The following is an 11,257-nucleotide window of genomic DNA, read 5'->3' as shown; positions in this document are numbered from 1 at the left end:
TTTAATAAAGTTACGGCAGTATTATACCATATGAATATAGATGTTTCTTAAGTCTGGATTAGGAAGTCCTCGGAGGGTCTTTAGGTTTAAAATATTATTTTAGTAGATAAATGGGCCTTAATATTTTTTTTATATATCAGGGGACAAACGGCTCGGAGTCTCACCGGATGTTAAGCAATACCTCCCATCGATGATCTCACTGCCAGGGGGCTCGCAAGTGCGTTGCCGGCCTTTTAAGAATTGACACGATCTGTTCTTGAAGTACCCTAAGTTTCCCAGGCGGATGGCAGCCTGCGCGTCCACCATCGGGTGCTGAGCGTACCGGTGGAGGATCCCCAGAACATGTGGTTACAAACACTCATAAAATAAAAGGAAAAAAGAAACAAACGAACAATCTTTATTTATTTTTGTTAAATATTTTACAATAGTATTTATATTGCAGTAGATAAATAATATGGATTAGATACGTTGACAGTATTTTATACAGCTCTAATAAAGACACTATCATAAAGTCGTTTCCATATGCACAATCGTTGATAACAGTGGATTTAAAAATATTAATTTATTTGAATTACATAATGCCTATCTCTATGCGCTATGCTTTGACTTTATTATATCCGCGGCTCTTTCAGCTATCATAGCAACAGTTGCATAGGTATTTCCACTTACTATCGTTGGCATAACGCTGGCATCTACCACTCGTAAATTTTTCAAACCTCTCACGAGAAGATCTTCGTCTACTACGCCTTTTGGACCCATTGCGCATGTACCAACAGGATGGTAAAGTGTAGAAGCCATGTTCAAAACATAACATTCCCAGTACTTTGGCGTTGCAAATGTTATGCGTTTACATTGCTCTACACCAAGATCAGCAACTTTCATATAACTGTTTTTAAAAACGGGCGTGTTGACTATTGACACGAAATCTTCGGCTGAACGTGCAAAAGTGTGTATATCTTCCTTATCAGCAAAATAGTTTGTTGTAATTACGGGATTATCTTCTGGATTATTACTTTTAATACGCACATATCCCCGAGACTTAGGGTGTAATAATACGATAAGTGCAAATAATGCATCATGATGAGATGCTTCAGCTATGTTTTCACAAATTTTTTGGTTCCATCTAAATACTTCGACACACATAAGTGTGCTGAACAAACTGCCATGTGGGAAAGGAAAAGCTTTTACTTGATACTGTGGCCGAGTGTCATTCTTATCTAAAGCTGCAAATCCCATGACGCAAGGTTTTGGAAATTCATCTATTTTAGTTAGGACATCTAAATCACTTAAATAGGATTTAAACAAGAAATCTTTCTTTCCAGAAATCATTATAGGAATTATCAAATGATCATGAAAGTTAGCACCGACGTGTGGCGAGTCAATAACTACTGGAATATTGTATTTTCGTAACTCGTCTTTAGGTCCTATACCAGATACCATGAGTACTTGTGGACTTTTTATTGCTCCTGCTGATAAAATTACTTCCTTTTTCGCTTTTAGTTTTTTAACATTACCATCCTTGTCAGTAACTTCTACACCAGTAGCAACATCGCCAACAATGGTTATTTTACTGACATAATTACTTCTAAGTAGTGAAAGATTTGGCCTATTTATCGGTCTTATGTAGGATACAATAGAACTCTGTCTTAGTTTATCGGCTATTGAGAATTGAGGTAGTGAGTATCCGATTTGCTCGTTCCCATTGGTGTCTTGAAGAATCTTACGTCCGTTTTGCTTCAACGCGCTGAATAATTCCTCAGTTTCTTTCTGCCAGTCATATTTAGTAACTCCTAGATATCCCTTTGTGTTATGCAATGGACCTGTTTCACTGCCAAGAATTTCTTTGTCTGTAAATCTTTCGGATTTGTAATAATATTTGCGTGCCATTTCCGCATCCCAATTCTTATTACCTTTGTCGACCCATTCAGCGAAGTCTTTGTCGTTGCCTTTGACATAATACATAAAGTTTAAGCCACTTGATCCACCTGTCATCTTTCCTTGAGAATAAACTATTTTCTTCGACTGCAGCGCTTGACTTGAGTATTGATCATCCGTAGAAGAAAATTCCCACCGTGGCAGTTTGGGTGCTACTAGCGTTGAAATTCCTGGACTCTATAACATGTAATTATGGTCTAAAATTAATCTAATTAAATAAATAAATTAATTGTAATCTAAAAGTTTGATTTATTTATATTAAACACACTTTAAGTAAAATGTATAGTGACAAACGTATAGGTGATAAGGCACCAATATAGTGTAGCTTTCAGAACCTAGTACGTACTACATGGGATACCTACATCAGATGCAAGAGGCGGATCTTCTCCAGCTTCAATAACGAGAACTGACCAATTCGACATCTCACTCAGCCGGTTGGCAATTACACAGCCAGCACCTCCACCACCTATTATTATAAAGTCGAAACTATCTCCATCTGCAAAAAAGATATTTTTGAAGTTATACTTCTTTAGGCGCGTTATGAAAAGTTGATGAGAGTGAAATTTTACGATTGCGCGCGCACCGTGACACAAAGTTGTCAGTGTGATTATAGCGTACGCGAGCGAGATGGGAATAAGACAATCTACAAGTAAAAAGAAATAGAATATGCGTGAAGTTAGCAGCGATGCCAAGAATTTTGAATGACCATAATGACATTTACCTTTTAAACAAATAAAGGAGTTTTAACTATTTTTTCAAAGAAATTTAGCAATATTTTTTCACAAAGACCTATTGTTACTTAGTTAAAAGGTTTCATAACCTTATAACATACCATGTTATTAAATTGAATTAATAATATGATAAATAATAATAATAATTGTTATTAATATTCATTAATAGATGAATAATATACTAAATATTAAATATTATTAAATTGTTTACGATAAATATTAATTATATTTAAAAAACATAAAGAAAGCCAAAGAAGTATAACTTCTTACGTGCGTACATAAGTACACGCAACCTTTTTTTTTACATACGACAACCTCGTAGGTGCGTAGGATGTCGAGGGAGAATACGAAATTTCGGGATAAATAGAAACATGCTTTCTTTATTATCTCTAGTAGGATCGGCTTTCTCTGTTTGAAACTTGTTAGCCATAAGCTACCTATTACTACTTAAAACTACTATATATATTAAATTCGAATTTCCTGTTCTTTCTATATTATTATACCAAGAAGTTAAACTAATACATGATAGTTGGGAATTTACTTCCTTCACTTCATATCTTGGGCATCGAAGCTCCGTGGGACTGTGACCTCTACTTTAGATATGTATATCGGAAACCAAGGTATTTACTGAGCTCTGTCGGTCGTTTGTCTGGATGTATCTAAGGTGGAATGCATAGAGCGACACCTAAAAATCCTATGTATAGGTGCGGCTGAAAGCCTAAGAAAGGCTTCGCAGTACACTCCCAGGGGGCTGCTGCGAAGCCGTTCTTAGCACGCCGTTCTTAGCCGTTCTTATACACCGTTGATCGAAAAAGTCATAAAAAACACACTTTCTGAGGAGGTGTTAACCATTTCTTAAAAGTGTTTTAAATAATATTATTTAACCACAGGTTAAAAAATAGATAATATTTATATTTTAAATTAAAACTATAGCCAAAACGGATAACCACATAAGACAAAGATTAAGTACTAATTTGCCTGTTGTGTGGGAATGAGCAATGTGTGGGTGCGTGTGTGTAGTAGTATAATCAATTTGATTGACTTATTTCTCCTAAAATCTCCTAAAATTTGGAGACAATATTAGATTCAAGTATATTCACATGTATGGTATAAGGTGACCAGTTAACGCATTATCAAGGATGCTTCTGAGGTAAGTTGAGAATAGTTTTTATTGTTTAAAGGTTAATGTTGGTGATATGCCCGTTTTTAATGAATATTTAAATTTTATATGTCTTCACAGACAAGAAAAAAATGTCTCTATAATAACCAAAACAATAGAAACCGGGAAAGTTTGACAAGAACAATACAGAATACTATTTTACATACTTGAACTTTGGACGACCCTCTTACAAAAACCTCACGGAATAAAGTGTCTTCATAACTTATACAGTAACTTTAAAAGTAATGTAAAGTAATAATTGAATTTTTTCTTGACTTTTTTCACACATATCCGATAAAAATTTATTTATAGTGATGTGGTAAGTTTTTGTTAATATGACGTCAGCTATTATAATAACTGTGTGTTGAATCGTTTTTATACAACTACCTAGCTTCCTGATATTCGATTTAAATCCCCTTTAACCAGAAAAGTTAAACGTAAATCATTTGTACAGACCAGCGTTGCCAGATTTTTTTTATTGCCAAGGCGGGATTTTCGAACTTTTTGAGTTAAAAAAGCGGGAATCTCTCGTCGAAAGCGGGACATAGTAACTAAAGGTGATATTTTAAATCAGATTTTCCCTATAACTAGTGTTATTATACTTGTCTTCTTAATAAAAAAAAAATAAACAAAACTAAACCAAAAAAAGTATTCATTAGACAATTATGGCGTTTCAAACAATAGTCAGAACTCTGAGGAATGAGTATATGATATACCTGGTATCTTTTTTTGGTAGCTGTTAAAAGAGCTGGTGCCATTTCTGAGCATGGTAGTGGTGTCTTGAGTGACAGTTGAGTTAACCCCAACGCTGGTACAGACCGAGTTATATGTGGTCATACAAGCGCGTTTTTCGAGAATACTCTAACAAAACTCCTACTGTACATATAATATTTTATAATGTATATGCTTACCAGTACAATTAGCTTGAGGTGGATAATTCTGATATTTGAAGTTCTCAGAAATATTTACAATTAAAATCTGTACCACAGCGAGAAGTGGTGCGATTAATTTTACGTCGATCCTCGCTAAAGTCGTGAGAAGCACCATTCTGAAAGCACAAATATTTTAAGATAATAGCTTTTTTAAGCTTGGAGTGTGTTTAAAAAATCTTTAAATTGAGATATTCGACAATTTCTAAAATTAAAAAAAAACACGCTTTGCGATGCCGAGATGAAGGAATTTGTTCAATCTGTATTTTGGATAGTATTTCTGCATGAATTAAAAAAATATTACACCCTTTGCTACTCTGTTTTGGTGTCGAACCATAAAAGAGTAGCAAAGGGTGTAATATTTTTAGCTTTCTAGCTTAATTATATCTAGGAATACCTAGCTATTCTCAAAAGCTATACAAATTTATTCAAAGTGTATAGAAAAAAACATCTTCTAAAATAGCATAATATCAAAAAAGAATTTGAAAAGTAAATTATATTTAATTAATAAAAATTTATATTTAAATTTCCAATAATGTGGTAAGTAGGTACTTACTTTTATCATAGAATGTATGTCCAATAAATACTATAATGACAACACAGTCCTATATAATCGACGTAACTTACCTACATATATATGTACCGGTAATAAGTAGTTTAATTAACATTTTCTATTCAAATAATTTACATTCTAATGAACATTTCGAAAAAAGTTAATTAATGTTTTAAGATAAGGTTGCGTTAACCGAATATTAATTAGATAATGAACCACCACGTGAAGAATCTTATTTCAAAATGTTAGACTTCGTTGAAAAAAACAGGTTTTTTGTTTTGTTAACATGTTGACCTTCGAAAAAAAATATTGTTTAATTTATCTTAATCTAGCGTTTGTATGCAAATCATGGTTTTATTCCATTTCACATTGATTTCTTCTTCATAATAGAGGTCGTTGAGATATTATGTTGGTTGCAACTTGTTAGTCGAGAACTACGTGAAACCGCATCTACAAGCACCAGGTCTAGGGGCGGTAGTGAGCGGTGATGAGATGTAACATACATGAAAGTATTTTAAGTTACTTTTTGAAAGCGCTAAAGAACACAATACGTTGCATTAAATTAATAATACTTATACGAATTGTTTTTTTTTCCAGTTGTAGAAAAAATACCTAGATAAAGGACGTTAAGTAGTTTTCAAGAATGAATTAAGGAGCTGGCTCAGTGAAAAACTCTATGAACATTTCCTCCATGTAAAATCGGATGTCGGATACCGGAATGAGTCATGAGAAAAATATCGGAAGGCCGGATTGCGCTTCTCCACTATATCCGATCCGACAATAATCGATACTTGTATATTTATCATGCAACACCTATATTAACTAAAACCCATATACTTTATTTTATTAATAAAACATTCTATATTCTGAATATTTTATTGCGCTGACAAGTTTATTACTTTTTTTATATTGTCTATCTTAAAATAGTATAGTATAGTCTACTTAATAAATAGTTCACTAATACTATGGTATAAAAATATAAATAAATAGCAACATAATTTGGTTTGGTCCAGGTTATCCAGATTCTTTCAAAATATTAAACAAACTATAAATAAACCTGTGAATAATAATTTATAACCTCTTGGATACTCGGATATACTTGGACCGATAAAACACCGTGTTCCGATCTAGCAAGTTATCGGATCGTTAAAAACCGGATGCCAGAGTAGTGGAGAAGTACGTAAGTACTGTTATGAGTTTCTAAATCGGATCGGTAATTAACGTTTGCCGGACCGGAGCAGTGGAGAAACGGCCTTATTGTGGTAGTTGTATTTGGTCTTGACAGATACAGCTGACAGATTAAGCGATTTGACAAGTGACAGTCAGGCTTTCCTCTTATTTTTACTTTTTAGTATTTCAGTAATATTTGTTTTTGGGAACAAGTAGTTAAAACTTTAATTACTATTAAATGTCGAAAATCCGGAATCTTCTTAACATATCGTATTGCCGATATTACTGTGTCCAACGAGCTAAGAAAAAAGTTCCAATTATTTCATGCAAACGGCCAGAATACAATCATTTTGATGGACAAACGTACGGAAAGTTTGAGGTTATAAAGCTTGCATCTCAAGGTTGGTTACATCCCAAATCCAAGAATGACTACTTCACAATATACGGAGAGACTAAAAAAACGGAGACATCTGTTTACAAAAAGAGCTTTGAGGAAATTGGATTATCCGAGGAGTTGATCGATGTCGTATCGCAGCAAGGATATACTTTGCCGACTGCAATTCAAGCGAGATCTTTTTCGCCTATCATGCAAGGTTTTAATACTGCAATTACAGCTGAAACAGGATGTGGAAAAACATTGGCATATTTATTACCGATATTACAACAAATAGCATCTTGGAAACCACATATTGCAGAGGAATTTAACAGTCCTTTAGCTGTTGTTATTACACCCAGTAGAGAATTAGGTAAAATATTTTTTTAATATTAAGTTGTAACCACTGTTTTCGTTCATCAAATCTGGATGAATGAATAGAAATAATCATCAATAAGAGGTAAATGATGAGCGAACAACATTCATAGTGAAACCAATATAATCTGTCATTTTCACAGTTTTTGAATTTAATATTCAATAAAATTACAGCTACTCAACTAGGTGAAATAGCTCAAAATATCTCAGAGCATTTAAACATTAACGTCTCCACACTAGTTGGTGGTAAGACAAAGAAAAAAATAATAGACCCACCAATTGAATATACTGATCTTATGATTGCATCATTGGGAGCATTTAGCAAACTAGTTACAACTGGAATTATCAAAATACATAATGTACACCATGTTGTATTAGATGAAGCAGACACATTGCTTGATGACTCTTTTATAGAAAAATTGGTTGCTTTAATGAAGAAGTTTAGAGTAAGTATATTATTTCATAATGTAGAAGGGTTTAGTTATCTTCAGTGGCATTTTGAGTAAACTAAAAATTCCATTAAACTTCCCAGTCTTATATATTACCAGTTTCTGTATTGGAAAATAACCAATACCAATTTATTAGATAGTTTCTCCCATTACATTTTTACTCTCATGGACTCTTTTTCATTTTATTAATTTATTTAATTGTAAATACAAACAATTGTCATAAAAGTAAACTAAGTCAGTTTTCTAGCTGCTATTATACAATTGCCAAGCCAAGTGCCTCACTACGCATTTTTGCTTTTTTATTTACTATTGTATTCTCATAAATAGATTTGAACCTTTTCAAACTATTTGTATTGACTAGCTTTGGCATTGATATTTTTACTATGAATGTTTTGGTTTTTGGACATCATAAGTATCATTATTAATATTTTGTTGAATTAACCTTTGCATAGATGTTTAAGTGTTGTTAAGTGAATAATTGAAATTTAATTTAGGAGGAAACCATACCTATATATTAATTTGAATTCCCCAGGCGTTCGATACTTGTTTCAATTTAAAAAAAACATGTAATGTATTACAGATTCATTTCAAATGCGAAATGAAAGCTCCACCAGAAGGATGTCAGATTACCCTAGTGAGTGCAACATTACCCCATGAGTTACCTGAATCAGTTAGCGCATTCATGGATCCCCAATCGTTACGAACAGTTGCCACAGACAAAATTCACAGGATATTACCCCACATCCCTCATAAGTAAATTTTGTTTCAAGATTGTTTAGTTTTTAAGGATTTAGATTAAAGGATTTTTCTCTCTAAATGTGATGTAATTTTGCAAACTAAAATCTTTGTCCAAAACAATCATACAATTAGTCCTCTTCGGTACTACATATTTCAATAAAAAAAAAATTGTAAGAAATATAAAACTTTCCAAATTCTTAAAAAATTACAATTGCTTGCAAATACTTATTTCTCTGTGAAATTAAGTTTATTGTGATAATTTATGTAATAGCCAAATTGGTTCATTTAAATAATCTAAAAAATAATACTCATTACAGATTTCTTCGCCTTGGCAAAGCCCAAAAGCCAGGAGAGTTGTTGAAGCTTGTTCAAGCAGACTTAAATTTAAAACGTCAAGTAATGGTATTCTCAAATAAGACTTCTACTTGCGATTTTGTCTCAATGTTTCTAAATGAGAATGGCATAAAATGCTTAAATATTAATGGAAAGATGGCTGTTCCACTCAAAGCTGGAAATATGGATTTGTTCAAAAGTGGAAAAGTTCAGGTCATATCAAGTACCGACGTAGCTTCACGTGGGTTAGATACTACAGGGGTGAGTACTGTGTTGCTATTGCATTCCTTTTCCTTATTGACATAAGATTGGTTTTTATATCTTTTTTATAATTAGAGAGACCTCCCGTAGAACAATTTTTTGCAGCTGATGACCTCATCTATCCCCTATTTGCGTTTGATCCACGACTTTTTGGCCACCCTGTATATGCCATATAAGATGCAATTCTTATATTTAGAGTGCTTTGGATTGAAAGAGGTTCAAAGACTTGAGATCTCAATGCAAATGCAAACTTGAAATGAATAAATGATATTTTTTCTCCATAGGTTAGTCATATAATAAATTACGACTTCCCTCTCTACACATCTGATTACATCCATCGCTGTGGCCGGACTGGACGACTCGGGTCACCCCAAGATTCTTCTGTGACTAACTTTGTAGCGTGGCCAAGGGAAGTTCAACTAGTTCAAAAGATTGAAGAAGCAGTTAGAAGAAACAATGAATTGCCAAATGTCAATGCAAATATTAAAAGGCAAATTACTAATAGAATAATGAAAATGAGCGGAGTTGCATAGGTATAAATAAATTATTAGAGTGTAGATGTGGTTTTAATAGTGTCTTCGTAATGGAGAGATGGGTTATTTCTCTTGATAATTTTTAGACCAGTGCCGATAATTTTTGAAACCAAAAAAAATTACAGTAGGATGAAACCCATTAGAAAAGCAGGGGAATATAATCAAAATGAAAGGAAAAATAAATTACGGTCGGGAAGGGGAAGGGGGGGGGGGGGGGTTTTAAGGGTAAAAAACGGTTTATCTTGATTTCTGAATTTTGCCGGAAATCGAGATAAACCGTTTTTTACCCTTAAAACTCCCCCCTGCCCCTTCCCGACCTCAGATCGACCGTAATTTATTTTTCCTTTCATTTTGATCATATTCCCCTGCTTTTCTAATGGGTTTCATCCTACTGTAATTTTTTTCACTTTTTATTATTTTTAAAGGCTATCTGCACTGGTCTATTTATTAAGTAGGTAATCAAAGGTGAAATAAAGTACCTATCGAAATAAATAAAGTATATCAAAAATCAAGAATAGGGTCTCAAACAATGAGTGGAATAATAAGCAGTCTCCAAGGTAAGGCCAGCAGATACAAAGAACAAAAATTAAAACTGAAACCAAAGTAATAAAGTTAACTAAGAAAATATGATAATTTTCTAGTAGTAGGTTATTTTAATAAAAGCTTAAATTTAAACGCTTTTTATTTTTAATGGCAACAATTGTAATGAAGTGATGTGTAAATTATAAATATTTGAAATAGAAACAACAATTTCTAAGTAGTTTTTTTTATTCACACCTCAAAATATTACAAGACAATAGTTTATTAAAATATTTATTACATTATATTCACTGCTGATTTGTAAATTTGAACACTATAAGACGCTAATAGTAAAATACACTTTACAATATAAATATAGGTATGTCTCGGCACGTTACTTGGCAAGCTTTGGGTTGCAATTCTCGCATATAACGACTTACCAACTTATTAACCGAGAACTATACAATGTATCTAGTTATTATAATAGTATTGCTTGAAATACACACGATCCATACACATTATCTATCACATATTCTAGAAGATCTACTGTTGCACAGGTTTGGAAAAATCGAAGTTATTCATATTTTTTTAAATAAGGTTAACCGTCTTATTAACAGACGTTCAGTATGTTTTATCACGTTGATTCATTTGCAAAGAGACGAGTTATAACAATTGTTTTAGTATATAAAATACCGCAACACTAAGGGCAGACTGAAATGCAAACAGCATTGCGATTTGTTATTCAAAAGAAATTTAAAAATAAATATTTTCTTTATATGCCTAAAGGGTCCTAATCTATATAGACATAGGTATTATATTTAAGATTTTCTACTCATTGGTGTTTTGTCCTTAATTTTTAGTTTCTTATTTTAATACAAATACAATTAAGTACAATCAATATTTTTCTAAAATATTTAGGCCTATTATAAAAACACTACGTAATACTGTCGTACATATAGTACCTATTAAAAACTTAATGACTATAGAATATTGCTCCGTATGAATGAATCTTACGGGGTTAATAAAAGAGGTCCCTGTTTAATACTGTGATACTTTGAAAACATTAAATTATTTTACCTGCACCTCCCTATTAAGTTTTTGTACTACTTTATGCCAAGTTTTCGACATTATTTTGACAAACATCTGATATATTAGGGGGCGTCCATAAATAACGTGAGTTTTTTTAAATTTTCTTACCC

The 11,257-nt window shown here is 32.7% G+C and overlaps 2 protein-coding genes across 2 annotated transcripts; one reads left to right on the top strand and one right to left on the bottom strand.

Annotated features, from left to right (window-relative positions):
- Positions 1-380: 380 nt before the first annotated feature.
- LOC125051343 (ecdysone oxidase-like) lies at positions 381-5,409 on the bottom strand. The gene is made up of 4 exons (XM_047651591.1): positions 5,311-5,409; positions 4,737-4,873; positions 2,298-2,431; positions 381-2,112 (listed from the first exon to the last, which is right to left on the bottom strand). The coding sequence occupies exons 2-4, from the start codon at positions 4,870-4,872 to the stop codon at positions 589-591; spliced, it is 1,794 nt and encodes a 597-aa protein (XP_047507547.1). The 5' UTR covers position 4,873; positions 5,311-5,409; the 3' UTR covers positions 381-588.
- A 1,235-nt stretch (positions 5,410-6,644) lies between these two features.
- On the top strand, positions 6,645-9,563 carry LOC125051168 (probable ATP-dependent RNA helicase DDX28). Its single transcript, XM_047651343.1, has 5 exons — positions 6,645-7,223; positions 7,400-7,671; positions 8,255-8,427; positions 8,730-9,006; positions 9,291-9,563. Exons 1-5 carry the CDS (start codon positions 6,716-6,718, stop codon positions 9,537-9,539), a joined length of 1,479 nt encoding a protein of 492 aa, XP_047507299.1. The 5' UTR covers positions 6,645-6,715; the 3' UTR covers positions 9,540-9,563.
- Positions 9,564-11,257: the final 1,694 nt, after the last annotated feature.

The sequence above is a fragment of the Pieris napi genome, chromosome 7 (genome assembly GCF_905475465.1).
Source record: "Pieris napi chromosome 7, ilPieNapi1.2, whole genome shotgun sequence".
NCBI classification, from domain to species: Eukaryota; Metazoa; Arthropoda; class Insecta; order Lepidoptera; family Pieridae; genus Pieris; species Pieris napi.
The sequence above is the reverse complement of the archived record's forward strand: the minus strand, read 5'-3'. Positions and strand labels throughout refer to the sequence as shown.